At 44.4% G+C, this 22,662-nt stretch overlaps 1 protein-coding gene across 1 annotated transcript in view; it reads right to left on the bottom strand.

Moving 5' to 3' along the window:
* LOC126151398 (uncharacterized) overlaps window positions 1-22,662 on the bottom strand; it is a 447,489-nt gene that overhangs the window by 5,181 nt on the left and 419,646 nt on the right. The window contains exons 9-12 of the mRNA XM_049915938.1: window positions 19,644-19,877; window positions 14,659-14,986; window positions 10,031-11,882; window positions 2,470-2,617 (exon numbers count right to left, since the gene is read on the bottom strand). Coding sequence (XP_049771895.1) covers window positions 2,470-2,617; window positions 10,031-11,882; window positions 14,659-14,986; window positions 19,644-19,877 — 2,562 coding nt within the window. The remainder of the gene's footprint in view (window positions 1-2,469; window positions 2,618-10,030; window positions 11,883-14,658; window positions 14,987-19,643; window positions 19,878-22,662) is intronic.

Genomic DNA, 22,662 nt, shown 5'->3' with positions numbered 1-22,662 from the left:
CTCTACAGCTTCCTCTAGTACCACGGAGTTATTCCCTAATGTATTAGCACATGCCCTCTGATCCTATCCCTTCTTCTTGTTAGTGTTTTCCGTATGTTTCTCTCTTCGCCGATTCAGAAGATTACCTCTTCATCCGTTACCTAATTAGTCCACCTAGTTTCCAACGCTCTTCTGTATCACCACGTCTAAAACGCTTCTCTCTTGTTCTGGTTTGTCCATTGTCCATGATTCACTACCACACAGTGCTGTTCTGCAGCCATATGTTTTCAAAAATTTCTTCATCGAATTGAGGTGCCTCTTTGATTCTCTGCGTATTATAGAAATTAATATTCCCACTTCCGACCCAACATTAGCTGGATGAATGGCAGCGGAATGAATGGATGGATTTACCAACGGATCATGCTACATGAAATCTTGCTCTAATGCCATACCTGCACCTTACTGTCTATCCGTGAATGAAGAAGAGACAACGTGAAGAAATAAAATAAGGATTTCCAATTTCCGGCCGAGAGAGTTCGTCCGAATGGTGCAAAGTTCCGATGAGTGTCGTTCAGATCACATTTTGTTCGTCGAAATGGCGCAAATTTTCGTAATCAAAACCGTCTTGACCGTTAAACGAAACTATTTATTTATTACGCAGCTGCTGTCATCAAAACGGAAATGCTGTGTGGCTATGGCCTCCAGTCGGGTAGACCGTTCGCCTGGTGCAAGTCTTTCGAGTTGACGCCACTTCGGCAACTTGCGTGTCGATGGGGATGAAATGATGATGATAAGGGCAACACAACACCCAGTCACAGAGCGGAGAAAATCTCCGACGCAGCCGGGAATCGAACCCAGGCCGTTAGAAATGACATTTCGTCGCGCTAACCACTCAGCTACCAGGGGCGGACGGTTGCTGTCATTGGCATCGTCAGATATCAAAGACAACTTTGAACTTGCGAACAAATTTCAGTGTCAATCGTAAAACGTGTGCCTAATTGAGGCATCAACTAGCCAAGTTAACGCCTATATTAGGAATAGCATTTAATATTGACAGTGAACGTCTTTTCGCACTTAAGGGGCTCCGGAACGCCCTATACTTGCAATGTTAAAATAACGCTTATAAATTACATCTTTCCTCACAAAGTATTTGAGGTAGGAAGTTGAACTTTTTACAGATTATTTATTGGAATATGGGCTACAACTTAACACAGCGAGTTTACAAAATTTTAGTTCAGTTATTAAAGATGATTTTTTTTTTCAATTGTAATGAAAATTCACAACATTTTTTTGCAATTTTTTATTTATATATTCAAAAATATACAGTTTTTTGGAAAAAGGCTGTGTTAAATTATGCAGAAGGTACTGTGTAACATTTACTGAAAGTTTGAAACAAATATGTTTGGAAGATCCTTAGAAAACATGTAAGTAGTATGAGAAAATAAAAGTTTTGGGAATCGAGCGACAAAGATTGGATTAACTTTTTAGTGCATTCCAGGTCCATAGGATGGATTATCTTCATCCTCTGCAAACTCCTCCTCCAGCTTCCTCTTGTTCCTCCTCCTGTTTACTCTTGCTTGTATTTCTAGACTCTTTACAGCCCTGTCTGCAGCCCGAAGGCGTTCCTTGTCTAAAGCAAGCATCGCTCGCACCATGTTAGAACCTATCTTCATTCCCATATTCCTAAATACCTTGCACCTTACAATGTTGTCATCATTGAAAGTCGCAACAGCATCATACACACCAAAGTGAAGTGTTTCTATTCCAACAAATACAGTTTTGGGGATTCTCGACCATATAACACTATTTACACTTTCATTGGGGTTTTGAGTTTTTCCGTGAATACACTTTTTCAACAGTTCAGGTGCTGCTAAGTCTCTGAAAATAGGTTAGCCACAACACATACCTTATCTCACATCACTAAAATGTACCTGATGAACACGGACGTTAATAATAACACCATTTGACAGCAGTTTAACAGCGCCACAGTGGGTCACGCCCATGTAGAACACATTTCAAAAAAAATTTAAAAATAGTTGTAGTCTTCGGAATTGAATAAATTATATATCTATTAAAAGGTATATAGTCTGCAGATTCAGAAAACGCAAAAAAGTAAAAATAGAACTTTTCATGATTTTGAGCCTTTCCGGAGCCCCTTAATAAGCTTCTTTTGATATCTGATTATGACTGTAGCGGAAGCGGCGAAATAAATAAAGAAATTTATTTAGTGATCAAGACGGTTTTATCCACACAACATTCATACTGATTGTAGACTCATATAGGAACTATATTTCCTTTATTAACAAGGCGCAACGTTTCGGCACCATCCCATCATCTTCCGGCGATGATGACGGAAGTGACAGGCATTCAAATGTCGCACCATCTCGACCAACTCACACGGATGGCGACCTGAGAGTTTCATGTTTATTCAGCTCACCGAGAAAGAAAACGAGATCATAACATGAGGAAACATCGCTACATCACACTCACCTCATCGAATCAGGAACATCGGAAGACCCGTGCGAGGACAAGGAGAGCGTCTCGATGTAGTCGGACATGTCGGAGGTACCGCTACTGGTGGAGCGGGAGTCTGGGTACGGCACGACGATCGCGCTGTCTCCGCCAGGGCTCTGGAAACCTGCAACACAGCCGTTTGGCAGTGTCGTTTATCAAGGCTGCAAAGAGTGTCCCACAAAGAACACAGTTCTTCAAATACCCGTCACTTCTGCCCTAGTAAGTTGGCAGCACTGGACATCACACTATTTTCATCCGTTTCCTTCGTAACCATAAAGTAATGAAGCCTTCACGACAGAACAGCATAATGCATTGTGAAAACTTATTTCAAATGTAGGGAATGTTGTCGAGGCGTGGCTGTCAGACTCCGTTCGATGTTTGGTCAACGTAAAGCATGGAGTAAATGATCTGTAATGAGACTGACAGCTAAGCTTCCAGTCACAACGAAGATGCCAATACATTACGGAGTCCATTCGCCCCGCTTTTCATGGGAGAGTCAGTTATTTTTTTTCCTTTCAAAAATTTACTGGGTGCTCCGAAAGATTTTTGGGGGAACTTCAAATGTCCCGCTTTTTTTGTGCTTCCTCTTCGCTTAAGTATTTTACGCTACCGAATGTTCGATTTGCATTGTACTGCGCACTGTGCAAGTATATACGATAGGAACTGTACTTGAATAAGTTGCTCTATAATCTTTATATAACTGCGTTCATGTTTTGCACTGTTGATAGTACCGATTCATGTACGCTGTTTCATGATGTCCAGACCAAGTGTAATTTTAACACCAATACTAAAAGTGAATTTACCTTTCCTCTGGCAATTGAGAAACTGTAGTAGGCGCGTTGTGCAAATAGAAGTTTGCTATTGGACATGGTGGAAGTTCTGACTTTGTTAATTGCATTAAGACGAAGGGACAGCGCGTGTGTGTTCATAGGAAGATACACCTCTTGATAAAATACACAGAAGTGAAAATTACGGCGAGAGTGCAGCAGAATAATCGTAATAAGTCATTTGAGATCACGTGAGTGCATGATGCAAAGGTAAACTTCTCTGTCCATTGAATTTTGTCGATATAATTTGTCTTCCCTTTTCCTCTGAATTATCCCAGGTTTCTTTCTAAAATTTTCAAAATACCCCATTGTTTTAAAAAAATGAAACTGACACCGTACAGTACATCCATAAAGAGTGAGTATGTGGTATAGCATTTGGGCAGAGGGTATAACTAAACCGTAATTCTTCGAAGATGGCACCGGAAACATATTACCAATGGTCGACGAACGCTGTCGCAATATATCAAGAAGTTTTTGTGGTCTGAGCTGGTTAGTGTGGATACTGTAGAGGTTTCGCCTGCAACAGGATGCCGCAACCTGTCACATATCGACTACAACAATGGACTTGTTATCGAAGAGGTTCCTTGTAGCAATGGTGACGTGAATTGACCACCCAGATGTTGCGATCTTGTGATTTCTTCCTTAAGGGAGTATTTGAAATTTCGTGTGCACGCCAGAAAACCACGCTCACTTCCAGAGGTAAAGGACATCCATTTAAGATTAGGATCCTTTTAGATTCCGTTTAGGATCATCTTTGTTCGCGTAAGACGGGTGTCTACCGTATTCCTTGCAGTTGTGTCCTGTCATATATTGGTCAGACTATCAGGACCTTGGAGAACCGATGTACTGAACATAAGCGTCACAAACGCTTAAAACAGCCGAGCAAATCTGCTATTGCAGGGCGTTGTCTTGGCACCGCCAATCGTATAGTACAGGGTTATTACAAATGATTGAAGCGATTTCACTGCTCTACAATAACTTTATTATTTGAGATATTTTCAAAATGCTTTGCACACACATACAAAACTCAAAAAGTTTTTTTAGGCATTCACAAATGTTCGATATGTGCCCCTTTAGTGATTCGGCAGACATCAAGCCGATAAGTTCCTCCCGATAAGTTCCTCCCACACTCGGCGCAGCATGTCCCCATCAATGAGTTCGAAAGCATCGTTGATGCGAGCTCGCAGTTCTGGTACGTTTCTTGGTAGAGGAGGTTTAAACACTGAATCTTTCACATAACCCCACAGAAAGAAATCGCATGGGGTTAAGTCGGGAGAGCGTGGAGGCCATGACATGAATTGCTGATCATGATCTCCACCACGACCGATCCATCGGTTTTCCAATCTCCTGTTTAAGAAATGCCGAATATCATGATGGAAGTGCGGTGGAGCATCATCCTGTTGAAAGATGAAGTCGGCCTCCAGTTGTGGCATGAGCCAATTTTCCGCGGGCTACGCGTGAAACTTGCCCGCACGCGTTCAACCGTTTCTTCGCTCACTGCAGGCCGACCCGTTGATTTCCCCTTACAGAGGCATCCAGAAGCTTTAAACTGCGCATACCATCGGCGAATGGAGTTAGCAGTTGGTGGATCTTTGTTGAACTTCGTCTTGAAGTGTCGTTGCACTGTTATGACTGACTGATATGAGTGCATTTCAAGCACGTCATACGTTTTCTCGGCTCCTGTCGCCATTTTGTCTCACTGCGCTCTCGAGCGCTCTGACGGCAGAAACCTGAAGTGCGGCTTCAGCCGAACAAAACTTTATGAGTTTTTCTACGTATCTGTAGAGTGTCGTGACCATATGTCAATGAATGGAGCTACAGTGAATTTATGAAATCGCTTCAATCATTTGTAATAGCCCTGTATATAGCAACACGGAGAGTCTGACAAGTACTTCCAGCTATTGGTACAGTGTTATTACGGAAGCAGTTGAGATTAAATTAGCAACTGACGCTGCAAATAGAGACGGAGGAACTCTGCTCATGCCCCAGTCAAGAAACAGAGGGGCAGAGTTAACGCTACCTCATTCGTTGTTTTTCACAATCGATAACTTCTGGAGTCAGTCATCCTTAGTTTTGTGGTGGAGCTAGTTTACAATGTGTGTGTGTGTGTGTGTGTGTGTGTGTGTGTGTGTGTGTGTGTGTGTGTGTGTTACCTTTCCGGAACGGCTCTACAAACCGAGGTTTTAAAGTCAGTCGCAGAGCGCTTACTTGCTGCAGTGTTGACTTGAAAATGACAGGGTGCTCACTGGTCGAAACATCGGCAATTGTCGACCACGTCACCATGTAGCATTCACGTAAGTTATTTGAACGTAGTATACGTCGGGGAGAACTGAGAACTCACGTGTTCAGCATTGCTTTCACGAGAAAATAAAATAAAGCAATAAGCTTGCAGTATTCAGCAATAAATTATAAATCATGCCTCAAACCTAATAAACGTTGAAACTGATATTTTAAGAAGTAATGGACTTAATAAAATACATCATTTACAGCCTAAACTGTAGAAAAGTATGAAATGAGAACCGAATGATACGAAAGGAAGATAAAATTCTGGTATCGAGTTTTGAGTGGACGAAATTCTGCACAGATACATCCCAGTACACATAAAGAAAGGGAAATGTACCGAAAAACTTTGAGACGTCCAGGAATTTTCATTGAGTGACTTTGATACAATGATCTTCTGATGTGCTACCAAATAGTTTGATAATGTGGTAGGTATGCAATGCGTACGATAAATATACATAAAGTACAAAGCCTTTGAATTCAAAATTGTGCAAACAGCAGCGGACCATTTCCAAGTAGGGAAGCAATAGTCAATTTATCTGGTGGTACCAGCTGTTGAATCTGGAATGTCCCTGTATGTTCCTGCTTACCTTCTTGTACCGAATTTTTACGATTACCTTAAAAACAATACGCAGTCACCTTCAAATTTCGAGAATGGATTTTTTTCTGTGGGGCTACATGTAGTCGTGGGCGTATGAAATCCTGGTACATACTGAAAGGAAACTGATTTGTAGGCTTCTGCCGTCCGTCTCGTTGAGCAACAGAGAACAGGAATATTTCATAAAGTGGGACACAGTTGTACGTCCCGTTGTAATAGATGCCTTGAGACTGGCTGTCGTAACTCTGAAAAACTTCTATAATCTTACGTTGTTGCTTAACATGTAAATTTTTTACGTCATTAAAAACTCAATTTTCGACCATTAATTCCTTACCTCGCAGTAATCAATTTAGAATACTCCATCAGATATACACTTTTGACCCTAAAGGTTTTGGGTACCGTGCATGTCAATCATGTTCTCATTTTCCCATGTAACGCAGGCTGACAGTGGACCAAAGTTTACGAATTAAGACAATATGCAAAGCAACAAAATAAGGCAACACATGAATTCTTCTTTTAAAATACTAGACGCTATCATTTCCATTTTTTGCTTGTTTGTTTTGATCGCTATGGCCACGACTATCGCAAAAATTCTGCAAGGGAACTTCGAAATGTAAGTAATACAGGCCAAGTAACTGTTACTGAATGTGGCACCACATGTTCTGCCACTCATTCATTTCCTCGACGTTAGAAATGCGCTCCTCGGTCACTGAGTCGCTCTAGGACAGGAGTGTAAACGTCGTCGACGTCTACGAATCTTGACCCCCCCCCCCCTCCTATGTTATCCCTCCATCGCCTAATTGGGTGGTTGGTTTGGAGTAAGGGACCAAACAGCGAGGTCATTGGTCCCGTCAAATGAGGAAAGGATAGGGAAGGTAATCGTCCGTGCCCTTTCAAAGGAACCATCCCGGCATTTGCCTGAAGCGATTTAGGAAACCACGGAAAACCTAAATCAGGATGGCAGGACGCGGGTTTGAACCGTCGTCCTCTCAAAGACGAGTCCAGCGTGCTAACCACTGCGCCACCTCGCTCTGACCATAGATTTGGCATAGTCGTCTGTAGTTGATGGCTTTCCTACCCTATCAACAACAACCATTTCTGTGCGGCCTTGGTCAAACTGCTGGCACAATTTCGTTACAACTAGAGGTGATACCGAATTTGGTCCAAACAACGTCATAATTTCACGATAGCTCTGTATGCAATTTAGACGTCTTGGCCGCAAGAATCTCAGGTTCTCGCGTACTTCAGCTCAGGAGAATATTTTCAGTTTCTCTCTTCTGATAATACGCCACTCTTGTTGCGCAACGATCTCAGCGTGAGACGACATAATATGGTAACGCCAAAAACACATTACCATTCATAATATGGAGTAGGAAAACCGTTAGCTTCTAAACAGCTTCCAGCGTCTCAGAATGGTTAAATACATGTTCTGTATGGTTTACAAGGGTCTTACACCACATATGCTTGACATTGTCAAGTTATTTAATACAGGAACCTAAGTACAGCTTCAGATAAAAATGGTTCAAATGGCTCTGAGCACTACGGGACTTAACTTCTGAGGTCATCAGTCCCCTAGAACTTAGGACTACTTAAACCTAACTAACCTAAGGACATCACACACATCCATGCCCGAGACAGGATTCGAACCTGCGACCGTAGCGATCTCGCGGTACCAGACTGTAGCGCCTAGAACCGCTCGGCCACTCCGGCCTGCTACAGCTTCAGACAGCCAAGATCACTATTGTGCCGTATTTATTGTGATGACCGGTTTCAGCAAACTACGTTGCCATCATCCGATGTTCTGCAGTACATCTCACTGACTCTTGACCAAATCCATCTTACATCGTATCATATCATACAACGATCTTTCTTGAACAGTAGTACATCAGCAAATCAAGCATTAAATAACTATTACGTAGAACAACGTATATATTGTACTGATTATACAAGCTCACTTTCGTACTTATCAGAATCAAGACTCCTCGTGCTCACAAAAACAGTCCTGGACGATACCGGCTGCGTGAATAGCCCCCCCCCCCCCCCTGTCCGCAGCTCGTGGTCGTGCGGTAGCGTTCTCGCTTCCCACGCCCGGGTTCCCGGGTTCGATTCCCGGCGGGGTCAGAGATTTTCAAAAAATGATTCAAATGGCTCTGAGCACTATGGGACTTAACATCTACGGTCATCAGTCCCCTAGAACTTAGAACTACTTAAACCTAACTAACCTAAGGACAGCACACAACACCCAGCCATCACGAGGCAGAGAAAATCCCTGACCCCGCCGGGAATCGAACCCGGGAACCCGGGCGTGGGAAGCGAGTCAGGGATTTTCTCTGCCTCGTGATGACTGGGTGTTGTGTGATGTCCTTAGGTTAGTTAGGTTTAAGTAGTTCTAAGATCTAAGGGACTAATGACCATATATGTTAAGTCCCATAGTGCTCAGAGCCCTTTGAATAGGGCCCCTGACTTCTTAGAAGACGGCCTTACTATTTGGGAACAATTATTCTACCATAGGATGGACCTGATCAGCCAGAATGGTCAAATGATTCTTGGCAGTAATGTGATCTCGCAGAGGGGGCCTATGTAATATAAAGATATGGCTCCCCAAATCAGCACCGAAGCCCTATCATGTTTCACTCTTGGGACGTAGAGTCCTCCAGAAGTTGAAAGCAGGATGCAACAACACTCATCCGACCGAATGATTTTCTGCCATTGTTCCATAGCCATAAGGCTTTGACGCCACATTTTCTCGTTTCGGGCATTTACATCACCGGCGAGTGGTTTCGGATTTCCAGCTCGCTCTCCTATTTCCTGCTTACGGAGCTCATTTGATGTTGTTCTGGTGCCGCCGGGATTTGCAAGTGTGACATTCAGTTGTGCAATGACTTTCAAACTTGTCGGCATCTTGTATTTCGTCACAATGTTCTTCAATGTCCGTTCGTCACGATCACTTAGCACACACTTTCTTGCGCGTTTTGACACAGCGGACGATGTTTCTCCGCTTTCCCTGTACGCGGTGTAATCTTCGATACGCTGCCCCTTGAATCTACAACAACGTCGGCTCCCTTGGTTGCTGAAGTATCCTCCACACCAGAACCATCAATTTGTCCACTTTCAAATTTACTGAGATCCGACATAATGCACTCACAACTATACAGAACACTGTTCTGACAACGATTGACCCTTCATCATGATGAGTACATTTTGCACAGAGGCTGTTTGCGGTCAAATACAACAGTGAAGCTCGCAAGCTTAGCATCTCCATTTATCTTCAAGTTTGCATTTCTCGCGGCATTTCCATATTTTTGTCTAAGAGCAAGATCCGCGAGTGTGTCAAGTAAGGTAGAACTTCAGATGGTCGTGGAAGAAGTTCTTGGGTGTTATATTTCATGGTTGTCTACCCATGCAACATAATGATGTAGGCAAATCAAACACTGGCAAAACTGTCCATGGAAATGGTCGATAATTCCAAATCATGTGGTCGAACATGACACATATTCGGAGTAAAGTTACAGAAGTGTATCTGGAATAATAAATCGAAGACAGTGCAGGTAACTAGCTACTTCATACGATGGTACGAAGGAAATTTCCTCATATATACGTAGATCTTTGGCCGGGATAAATAAACTACCAACCACGTGACGCCAGTGCAGTAGCATACGTTAAAGAAACACCTTTTACCGGCTAACAAACATGTCAAGGCACTTTCTGCTTAAGGAAAAGTATTTCAATTGCTACAGAACGTGGACAGGTGAAATGTGAACATGGATCTTTGAATCTCTTCGTTCCCACAATAGTTTAAAGATAAGTTACACACTCATTTGGGTGGACTCACCTCTGCGTTTTGGGCAGACTGGCACCTCAGCTTCAGCAGAGGAACATTTGGCCTGCTGCTGCTGTGAGTCGTCTGACACCTCAGTGAACTGGAAGGTGATGTCTCTGAGCGGGTCCACAGACTTGGAGCGGCGGGGCAGAGAAGAGTGCAGACAAGGTGAACCCCTGCCCCCACCGCTGACTCCGGACGACACGGGTGAGTGGTGGTGATGGTGCTGGTGGCTCCCACTGCTGCGCATGGCCATATGGTGTCGTCTCGCGGACATAGAGGTGGTCAACGGCAGCTCAAACTCGGCGAAGTCACCTCCTCGGTGCCTCAGCGACGCGATGGAAACGCCAGAATCGTTTGAACTGGAGGAATCGCGATTGTTGCCACTCACCGCGGAAGCTGCTCTGTGGCTAGGAACGCTCGAGGACCGCCGCATGCACGCGATCCGTGCTTCAGTTGCATGTAACGTCGAGGTGACAGCGCTCGGTTCTGGAACATGAGGTGACGTCTCCTGTTGAACTTCTACTGCCTTATTGGACGATGGTTCCACGTTATCAGCGACCATCACTTGAGAATGAATGACACTGTCGCAGCTTCCAGCTTGTGGGAGAGAGACGGGGCCATCGAGGGAACTGGGTTCATCTTCAACATCGTCAATGAATCTGGAGGCATCGGCTGAACTAGACCTTTTCCTGTTGGCGAACTGCTGCTTTCTAGAGTCCTCCATTTGGGAGGAAGCGTCCAGCTCGTCTAGCGGCGCGTGTCGCTTCAAGATATCGGCCACTTCGAGCAGGCTTTTTGCTTCTTCCAAGTTGGGACTACTCGCGGACTTCTCAGTCTGTCTGCTACCTAGTGGAGAACTTGCCGCCACAAGAGACACACCACTCATTTCATGTTCATTCGTTGCAACTGTTGGCACTAGATGTTCTTCACTCTTGGCATTGTCGTGGTGGGTGTTTTCTGTGTCTCTGTAAAGAGCTTTCGCAACTGACTGCATTGAAACGTAGTCAGCATCTACTTTCTCACTTTCTGCATTACTGTCTTCTTCAGGAGGAACTGCAGTTTCAGCTTCATCACTCTGTCCTGGAGAGTTACCTTCAGTGTTCTGACACGTATGCCTGCACTTATCACATACGTTGATTCTTTCCTGTGGCATGGACGGGGAAACATCTTGATCCACCAAGTCTGTTACTTGCTGTCCCATACCTGCTCGATTGAGCACGTCTCTGGCGTTCTCGTAGTACTCTAAAGACTCTGAAAAGGCCAGGTTGGCGTAATCCCTGAATTTTGGTTTCATGTTCCTATCGAGAGAGTTAACTTTAGACACTTCGAGGGTGACGCCGGCAGCAATGCCGCTCCTTTCCTCGGGCAGTCCGTAGGAGCTTCCGTCGCGGTGGAACTGGTGCGGCAGACTCGGAGCAGAGTCGTTGCGCACAAACTTCTTGACGCTGTCGCTGGGGTTGTAGATGGCTATGTCGCCATTGGGGCTGACGACCGGCATCTTGCCTTCGCCGCTGAGCCTCACTTTGGTGATGGTCATGGTGGTGTTCTCGACGCCGTTACCGCGCTTGCAGTAGGGCAGCGTCATCAGGTTCTCGGCCCAGCCCATCATCCTCTGGCAGGGGCAGGAGTGCCTCTCCACTGGGCTGTCCGCAGACGCAGACACAGGAGTTCTGGGGTACTTCATCCCGCAGCCGCAGGACCTCTGCACCGGCCGCGCGGACGCTGGGACGTCGTAATTTCCGTACGGTGACTGAGAGTCCATGGTGGGAGTCGTCAGGTGTTCCCTGAGACTCCTGGGCGTGTCGTAGTACCCGTCAGGAACGTCGCCTTGTCCGGCTGGTCTCAAGTTGCTTATCTGGTCCTGGAAATTAACAAAGTAGAAACATTTAAATAAACATTAAAATTAAGCAAAAGATTAGATGCCGTATGGAATAATTGAAGGAAACCTATCCTTCCTGATCAGGGAAGGATGTGTCCCTATTTGCACTGTGTAAATGAATCTGGTAAGTGTGTGTAAAGTGAAATGTTACTGACGAAGAAAGACAGAGGGTGAAGTGGGAAACGTGTAGACAAGTTATACTCCTGTGACGTACAATCACAGGTGCTGTCAAACTTAATTCCGTATCTTCGAGATCATACCTCTAAGTTACTTACAAGAAAGAGATACAGAAGAATGGAAAAGGAAAATGCAGATCTTTTAGTTGACGATCAGTTTTTGATTAGCGAAAGAGTTTTAAACTTATCTCGCGGTTCTAAGCGACGTTGTCCACCCTTATTTATCCTGACAGTATACAAAGTGATTCCGTGATGATTCTACAATTTTTTGGGAAGATGGAGCACGATAACTGTATCAATTACAGGAAAGGGAACCTCGTCTAGAATCGACTGTGCCGAAAGCTGTACGTGAAAATCATTTCGATACGTGTGGCAGTTGAGTAGATGTACCGTTACTGTTGATGCTGAGATTATAAGGCAGGAAAGTTACAGATATGATAGCATGGACCAAAATAAGACAAAACGTCCAGTAACATGGGCTCTAAAACTCATAGCTTAAGAGCTATGGGCCCTTATTCATCTTCGGTACTGTGAACACATCTCTTCTACTTCAAGCTATTTGCTCTCATTATTTTGGAGAACGTTGTATGGAACAAAACAAGAAAAACTTTTCCAGAAAATAAGGGCTCTAAAATGCATACTTTAAGAGCTACGTGAACTTGTTCAGTAGAAGAGATTTCTTGCAAGGTAGCGAAGATCAACAACTGCTCATAGCTATCGAAGTAAGCATATCATATTTACTAGACATTATTTTCTTGTCCTGGTCCATACTAGTACTTCTGAAAGTTGCCTACCCATAAACTCGAAGTAACAACAGTATCGTTACAAGTATTCCGCTATCAGAGGTACCAGAACAATTTTTGCTTAATTTTTCAGTCGGTCGTTTTCGGACCAGGTTCCCTAACACTTGTCCGTCATCCCTGAAAATTTCTAACATTCTCACGGTATCACCATATATAAAGGGTGATTCTCCTTAAAGTTTAAAAATGCCCGAAGCGACGTAGACATTGCTGCGATAAGTAGTTTAATATAAGAATCACGGGGTCGCAAATGTCGGGATGTACCCTATAAGCGGCTGACAAGTATTGAAGAAATGACGTCACCTGATGACGTACCTCGTCGCACGTGCAGGGGTTGGGCTTGCAAATACTGACCTCGCCGGTGGGGGTGGTGCTGCATATCGCTGCACAACAGAACAAATTTCGAACGCCTTTTGTGAATGTGGTCTGCTGTAAACGTAGAAACCACAAAATTACTATCATCGCTATAACCAAACAAAAACTGTACGTATTTTTTGTTCCTTTCTTGATGTCACTTCTTGTTTTGTTACAGACATTATTTGGTAAAGAAAACGTCCGTCATCTACTGGTAACGACAAAATTCGGAACCTTATACTCATTTACTCGTGACGCAATACGGTAAATTTTTGTTATACTGTACTTTGCAGTAAACTAGACCGATAATCCTTACCTCAATTTAACTCGGCGGGAGGAGGTCGTTTTGGCCCGGTTACGGACTGGACACTGCCGGTTCAGCCATCGCCATCTGCTGACGGCTGCGCCGGCGCCGGTCTGCCCATGTGGGCAATTGCTGACGGCACGTCACATTTTAACGTCCTGTTTGAATTTTAATACACTGCGCATTGATCTTGGCCTGCCATGTACTCTGGATGACTTTTTAGCGGATGACCCAGGAGTAGCTGTTTTATCCACTTGACAAACCTGTCTAATGACATTTGATTATGCTGTTTTCTTTTAATCCCTGGCCTGTTAATGTGCCTTTTATAGTGTTGTCCTTTTTAGTTGCTGTTTTAACCTTGTGCCTCGTAGTGCGTTCATAACTTAGTCTGGGCGCTAATGACTACTGTAGTTGTAGGCCCTAAAACCACAAAAAAACTCAATTTAAACACACAACTGTTCAAAACAATGAAACAATTTTGCCTGCAACATGCGCCAAAGTTGCGCACGTAGTCCCAGTGCCACAACGACGTGAATAATTCAAATATTTGGTATGATCAGGTGTGACAGACTGATAGGCTCAACTGATGCACGTGCGGTGAGGTACGTCATTTCGCGTCATCACACGTTCAACATTTTTCACTCACGTTTGAGGTTTACCCGATATTTGTGGACCATTTGTCTCATATTAAGTGAAACATGGGTTGTCGGAAAACAGGAACAGGAAAAAATCGAAGATTTTGAGATACGATGCAACAGAAGAATGTTGAAAATTAGATGCACTGAGGAAGACTTTCGCAGAATCCACGAGGAAAGGAATAGATGGAAAACACTGACAAGCAGAAGAGACAGGATGATACGACATCAGGGGTAATTCTATGGTAGTAGAGGGAGATGTAGAGGGTATACCTGCAGAGCAACACAGAGATTGGGATACTTCCAACAAATAATTGACGACGTAGGTTGCAATTGCTACTGTGAGATGAAAAGTTTGCCACAGGAGACGAATTCGTGACGGGTCGCGTGAAACAAGTGTCTGAAGACTGATGACACAAAAAAAAAAAAAAAAAAAAGAAAAGTGCCTACGTCAGCAACAAACAAGAAGTGTGGTATGAAGATAAGTACCTTGACGGCTAGATGCCCGAGTATCGGCTTGGGCACGTCGTAATTGTCGTAGGGCGAGGTGGCGGAGTCGGTAGAGGCTAGGCGGCGGTAGGCGGCGGCGAACCGCGTGCACGCGCATGCGCAGGCCGGGTTCTGGCAGGCGGCCGGACGCCCCAGCGGCAGCGCCAGGGGCAGCGGCAGCGGCAGCGGCAGAGCCGGCGGCGGAGGCTTCCTCTGTGGCGTCAGCGCCGGCTTGGGGGGGCGGCAGGGCGACGCCGCGGGGGCGGCGCGCGCGGGGCTCTTGGGGGGCAGCACTGGCGGCGGCGTGCCCAGCCGTGGACGGTCGTACCTGCGGGCACACCGCTGGCTCACTCTCTCTCTCTCCTCCTGACACGCACGATGAATGTATGTCCGATGTTCATGAAGTTACAATTATCAGCTCTAAAATATAAAGTTCCGTAATTAATTTTTGCAGTCCAGATACAAAGAAACTCCCGCCCTGCAGTAAAGTAGCACGCCGCTAGTAGCCAAAATCATACAGCGCGGCGGATGTATAATCCTCTTGCATTCATGGTGGAACAAAGCTGCTGAGGTGCTGGGACTGCGCTACGAATTACCTCAAGGAAAACGATATAATGACAATAATTAAAACGGATTCAGAAAATATCGCTTGTGTGAAACACAACTAGTTCTCTACTGAGGTGAAAAGTCATCAGATACCTCCTAATTCGTGTCAGACCTCAGTCTGCCCACCGCAGTGCAGGAACTCGACTTGGTATTGACACCAGAAGTCTTTGGAAGTCCGCTGCAGAAATATTGAACCACGCTCCCTCTATAGCCGTCCATAATTGCGAAAGTGCTTCCGTTTCAGGAATTTGTGTACGAACTTACCTCTCGATTATTTCCCATAAATGCTCGATGCGATTTATGTCGAGCGATCTGGGTGACCGAATCGTTAGCTCAAATTGTCTAGAATGTTCTTCGAGCCAGTCATGAACAGTAGTGGCACAGCGATATGGCACACTGTCCCGAGCCCAGGAGGGGCGCTGCAGTCGAAGTCATGCTGTTAGCATAGACAATCGCGTCGCTCATCTGCTGCCATAGCCCATTGGCCCCTAATTTTGCCAGACTGTCCTAACGGATACGTTCTTCGTATGTCCCACATTTTCCGCGGTTGTTTCACGCAGTGTCGCTTGTCTGTTAGCACTGACAACTCTACGCAAACTTCGCTGCTCTTGCCCATAGTGAGAGCTAATGCCTGAAATCTGGTGTTCTCTGCACACTCTCGACACTCTGTATCTCTGAATACTGAATTCCCTAACAAATTCTGAAACGCAATGTTCCATACGTGTTGCACCAACAACCAATCTACGTTCAAAGTCTGTTAATTCTCAACGTGTGGCCATAATCACGTTCGACACCTCTTCAAGAGTATCACCGGAGTACAAATGCGCTGTCGTTTAACACCTAGTGCGCGTGATACTACTGCCATATGAATGTGTGCATACTGCTATCCCACGACTTTTATCATCTCAGTGTATGTTCTCATCAAGTAATGAACGCTGTCGACAGGGGACCTCAAATTGAATCCGTTTCCAGATTTCCTGAAAGCTTTCGTTACCGTTCCCTAGTGGCACAGCGATATTGCGTCCTTATGGAGTATCGTCTCAGTCGTGGGACCTTTCAGAAAAGGTCACAGTTCGTAGGAATGGAAGGTCGTCGCGTAAAACGTAAGTCTCTGGCGTTCCCCAAGGAAATGCCTCGTCTTCTTCTTCTTTCGTTTCCCCCTCTTTGGGGTACGCTGCATCAATCATTTCTGTGTGCGTTGTTCTTTTCTTAGGGCCCAGCATGTCTTCATTCTTTCTTACCTTCTTTTCCTCTCTTCTTTCGTGATTAAGTGTTAGGACTTTTGCGTATATTTGTCTTGGAACTTTACGTTTTCATCTTCAGTAATTAATTTAGCTGTTTGATCAATAAGTGAATTTTCTGAAATCTTTAATTCTACTAGGTTTTTCTCAGTTTCTTTAAACCAGTTGGGTTTCGTTTTGCGGTTACGGAAAGAGTCAAAGATTTGTTTAGTTAATCTGTTGGAATTCATTCTGAGAAGATGACCATAAAAATTTATTCTCCTTTTTCGCAGAGTATCTGAAAGTTTTTCAGTTTTCTTGTAGAGAGTTTCATTTTTGATGTATATAATTTACTGTCTTGAAATTTTGGCCCTATGATTTTTCTTAAAATTTTTCTTTCCTTCAGCTCAAGTTTCTCCATTTGGCCTTTGAAATTCATGTTTAGTGTTTCTGCTGCATACAGTGCTTCTGGCTTAATCATTGTCTTGTAATGTGTTCTTTTGGACCCCCATGAAAGGGATTTTTTGTTTATGTATTTTTTGTTAGTTGGAAGGCCAATTCAAGTTTATTTTTTCTGGATTCCATTGATTTGCTTTTCCTAGCATTCCACCTAATCCATTCTCCGAGATATTTGAATTCTTTTACTGTTTCAACCTTCTGTTCTTGAACTTTGAGGTATTTACATGAGTGCTTGATGTTTGTCAATATCGTAGTTTTTTCAAAGGAGATGTGAAAACCTATTTTAGCTGCTTGTTTCTTTAGTCAAGGATTTGCTCCCGTGCTTCTTCCATTGTTTCAGTAAACAGGGCCACATCACCTGCAAAAGCAGGTTCTTCATTAAGGTTCTTCTTTTTGCATCTCAGTCTTATACCACTCTTAATATTTGTGTTCCATTCTCTGACTACTTTCTCAAGCGCACAATTGAACAGCAACAGTGAAAGCCCATCCCCCTGTCGCACTCCCGTTTTTATTTCAAAGGGTTCCGATAATTCGACCATAAATTTAGCTTTCGAAAATGTATTTGTAAGGGTCGCTTTTATAATATTAGTTGTTTTCTTATCTAAAACCCATTTCTTCCAGGACTGATAATAGAGATTCTCTATCAATCGAATCATATGTTTTTTTAAGTCAATGAAGGACATTACGCATGTCTTTGTCCTTGATTTTTGGTGTGCCATAATGTTTTCGAGGTTTTGTATTTGTTCCGAACATGATCTACCCTTTCTCAGTCTATGATATGATTTAGACAATATTTCTGTAGGGTTCAAAAACTGGCAATTGATGCTGAATAATGAAAAGTGTGAGGCCATGTGCAGGCGTACTAAAATAAATCCATTAACTACATTCCGGTTACACGGTAAATCGTATAAATCTGAAGGCTGTCAGTTGAACTAAAATACCTATGTAATAAAATGAAACAGATAAATACCTAAAAGGCAAAGTTAAGTTGCTGTTCATTGTGGTTGGAACCTAGACATGAACCTTTAATATTTTGTGTAATAGACTTTTCTCATTTTGAGAGTACTAAACGTCAATCTGTTTTAATCGCTAAAAACCATTCAACAGCCAAGATCGCATAAAATATTTCTTTCTGTAAGACAACTAGTTTCAACACACTTTGCTGCTGTCTTGAGATCTTAAAAACGTTTTTGTTGTAAAACGCGTTCATTTTACACTGAACCTCAGACCAATATGTGAAGTGAATAATGTGTTGACTTTTATCCAATTGACATCTTGACATGAGGTTCTGCGTAAAATGAACTCGGTTTACAACAAAAAGACTTTCAAGACCTGAAGATAACAGCGAAGTCTGTTGAAACCTGTTGTCTCAAAAATGACTCTGAGCACTATGGGACTTAACTTCTGAGGTCATCAGTCGTCTAGCACTTAGAATTACCTAAACCTAACTAACCTAAGGACATCACACACATCCATTCCCAAGGCAGGATTCGAACCTGCGACCGTAGCGGTCTCGCGGTTCCAGACTGTAGCGCCTAGAACCGCACGGCCTCCCCGGCCGGCAAACCTATTGTCTCAAAGATAGAAATATTTTATGCAATCTTGGGTGTTGAATGGTTTTTAGCAATTTTATGTAATAACTGAAACCTATTTGTTTTTCATGACCCAAAAAGATGCTTACTTCATCGTTTGATGTCCTTGCATCTGGTCCGTTACTGTGTCGACTAACAGTTTTACGGGCATATTTATCATTTCAATGTAAATTGGTTCAAAAATGGTTCAAATGGGTCTGAGCACTATGGGACTCAACAGCTGTGGTCATCAGTCCCCTAGAACTTAGAACTACTTAAGCCTAACTAACCTAAGGACATCACACACATCCATGCCCGAGGCAGGATTCGAACCTGCGACCGTAGCAGTCGCGCGGTTCCGGACTGCGCGCCTAGAACCGCGAGACCACCGCGGCCGGCAAAATGTAAATTGTTCTTATCCTTATTTCTCTAAGAAAATATTATTGATAAATGTTGATTATCCTTGTAATTTTGATCCAGTTAATTTCCTTAAAGAGTGCAACTTTTTAGCCAACTATTTGTGCATAAGGGGCTGGTTAACTGTGGTAAATGAACACAATTTTTTTTGAGAAAATAATTGATTGTACTCTTTAATTCTGAGCATTAGCCAACCTGCTAATCTCTATCTCCATGTTATTAATTGAGTCACATTACATTGTCTTGAGATCGGTACTAACTGATGGCTTAAAGTAAACTTCTTTTAATCAAAAAAAAAAAAAAAAGTTCAAATGGCTCTGAGCACTATGGGACTTAACATCTGTGGTCATCAGTCTCCTAGAACTTAGAACTACTTAAACCTAACTAACCTAAGGACAGCACACACATCCATGCCCGAGGCAGGATTCGAACTTGCGACCGTAGCAGTCTCGCGGTTCCGGACTGAGCGCCTAGAACCGCTAGACCACCGCGGCCGGCTTCTTTTAATCGATTAATTGTTTAATGGAATTGTTGTTTTATGAATGGTTATGATAAAAACGTTTCTGTCTGAAATGAAGTGGTGAATGCTCTTGATCAGCCTAGTGTCAAGTACTTCCATCTGAGCGTTTTGCTAGAAATTCTTTGGATCACGCTTTGCCCCTTTCTCATCTGCCGACTGTAATGCGTGTAGCCAGCCCTGTAGGAGCCTTACCAGAAGCAGGGCGCCTCCTGGGAGGAGCGCGGGCCGTCGCTGCCGTGCGAGGAGGCCAGGGAGGCGGCGCTGGAGCGCGCGTCGCGGCCCTGCTGGCCGGCGGCCGTCTGCTGGGCGTCGTGCAGCCAGCACGCGGCCGTTCCAGCTCCAGGCGGGCCCGGCGTCAGCGGCGTGCACGTGCCCGCCGTCGACGAGCGCGACAGCGCGCCCAGCTTGCTCATGCAGCTCACGCACCTGCCACGGCACCACCACACCGGTCATTCACAAAGGCCGCAAACAACATACAGGGAACAATAGGAACGGAAGACCAAGGTAGAAATGCTCGGATTTAAAAGCTTACAAGGCAGGGATCCAGGCTTCAAATGGTTCAAATGGCTCTGAGCACTATGCGACTTAACAGAATTCGAACCTGCGACCGTAGCGGTCGCTCGCCTCCAGATTGTAGCGCCTAGAACCGCACGGCCACACCGGCTGGCGATCCAGGATTCCTCCACTACTATTCAGTCTGAGCGTCTAAGAGACAATGACGGAAATAAGATCCAGAACATGGATTAAAGTACATGGTGTAAGAATATTAACTATAAGATTCGCTGATGACATTGCTATCCTCGGTAAAAGCGAAGGAGAATTGCTGGAGCTGTAGCAAACAATGAACATTCAATTGGGAACACTCTATGAACTGAAACGGATGACATTAGTAACATCACGAATTGGACTGAAGAGTTCCTACATAACAGAACGCAGCATGTCATACTCAACGGAGAGAAGTCTTCCGAAGTAAGAGTGATTTCAGGTGTGCCGCAGGGGAGTGTCATAAGACCGTTGCTGTTCACAATATACATAAATGACCTTTTGGATGACATCGGAAGTTCACTGAGGCTTTTTGCAGATGATGCTGTGGTGTATCGAGAGGTTGTAACAATGGAAAATTGTACTGAAATGCAGGAGGATCTGCAGCGAATTGACGCATCGTTGCAGGGAATGGCAATTGAATCTCAATATAGAGAAGTGTAATGTGCTGCGAATACATAGAAAGAAAGATCCCTTATCATTTAGCTGCAGTACAGCAGGTCAGCAACTGGAAGCTGTTAATTCCATAAATTATCTGGGAGTACGCATTAGAAGTGATTTAAAATGGAATGATTATATAAAGTTGATCGTCGGTAGAGCAGATGCCAGACTAAGATTTTTTGGAAGAATCCTAAGGAAATGCAATCCGAAAACAAAGGAAGTAGGATACAGTACGCTTGTTCGCCCACTGCTTGAATACTGCTCAGCAGTGTCGGATTCGTACCTGATAGGGTTGATAGAAGAGATAGAGAAGATCCAACGGAGAGCAGCGCGCTTCGTTACAGGATCATTTAGTAATCGCGAAAGCGTTACGGAGATGATAGATAAACTCCAGTGGAAGACTCTGCAGGAGAGACGCTCAGTAGCTCGTCACGGGCTTTTGTTGAAGTTTCGAGAACATACCTTCAACGAGGAGTCAAGCAGTATATTGCTCCCTCCTACGTATATCTCGCGAAGAGACCATGAGGATAAAATCAGAGAGATTAGAGCCCACACAGAAGCATACCGACAATCCTTCTTTCCACGAACAATACGAGACTGGAATAGAAGGGAGAACCGATAGCGGTACTCAAGGTACTCTCCGCCACACACTGTCAGGGGGCTTGCGGAGTATTGATGTAGATGTACATGTAGAAACGGAAGAAAGTCGATGAAATGTAGAGAACCAAAAATTGGAATCAGTGACGTCACGAAATAGACGAAGCTACACACATGACGCACGAATCAAGGACACAGAAGTACATTAGCACAGGCAAAGAGGACATTCCTGTCCAATAGAAATATACTAATGTCAAGTAGTGGCCTTAATTTGAGGGAAAAGTTTCTGAAAATGTAAGCCTGGCTCACACCATTTTGTGAAAGACTTTGGAGAAAACGGGAAAGAAGAGAACCGAAGCCTTTCAAACGTCACGCTATGGTAAAATGCATGGTGTTTGGGCTGCTCGCCCGGTAGCACTGCGAACACTCTCACATCTATCGTATGCGAGCGGCCTAACTGTAAAAGGGTTACATCAGCAGACATCAGAACTTCAGTCACACACGCTGACTAGACCAGCAAACGGCTTCCATGGGACACGTTATCGCCAATAGTCCCTCTAGTATCTAGAAGCGACCTGAGTATTTAGAGCTGCACAACGCAGCTCCAAGCTAGTCTTCTGTCGAACTCTGAGCCAAGTGCCTACAGCATCTACAAGTCTTCAGAGTCTCGATCCGAATCTTTGTTGCATATGACGCTATGCCACTCGCCAGCCACCCACGATCGAGGGAGCCGCCAGTGTCTGTCACTACCATAAGCAGGTGTTGGCCTCCGCATCGGAGATGACCAGGAACTTGGTACTGGTCGTTGATCTTTTCTTTTTCTACTTCCAAGTGAATATCAAGTTATGACTATTCCATCATTCCAGTCTTCAGCCTAATTTCAAACTGGTCTAAATTCAGTGCCAATCACGAACTTTCGCAACCTAATATAGTGATTAACGTTTCTCCAGCAGAAGATTAATTTGGTTCCACCTTTCAATAAAACTGTTCTGCGTTGTTTAACCTGGCTGGATTCTCATTGCTCCCCAACCATCGCACAGCTAGTGTGTTGGCCACAAAGATTTTTCTGCCTCCAGCGCCTCTGTTGTCTCTGCCGCCACCTCCAAGTTTTGTCCCATATCTGTTGTCGATGAGTATTTTCTGGGTCTCCGCTTGTAGCTCCCATGCCAATGGACGTCACCCACAGTGTCATGGGTCACCAGTTATACGAGCGGCCGCAATCTTCCTGAGTCTTTGAGATGGGCACCATCCTCTCATCTTTCACAGGGGCAATAGGTGTGGCTGTGGGTCGTTTGCCCAGCAGACCTGCAGTCCTTCCCATATCTGTGGTATACAAGCGGCCTAGCCCAGATGGGGTTACACCAGTAAGCAACAAAACTTGAACCACACATGCTCACTAGGCCACCGGCTG

Source organism: Schistocerca cancellata, chromosome 2 (genome assembly GCF_023864275.1).
Source record: "Schistocerca cancellata isolate TAMUIC-IGC-003103 chromosome 2, iqSchCanc2.1, whole genome shotgun sequence".
NCBI classification, from domain to species: domain Eukaryota; kingdom Metazoa; phylum Arthropoda; class Insecta; order Orthoptera; family Acrididae; genus Schistocerca; species Schistocerca cancellata.
The sequence above is the reverse complement of the archived record's forward strand: the minus strand, read 5'-3'. Positions and strand labels throughout refer to the sequence as shown.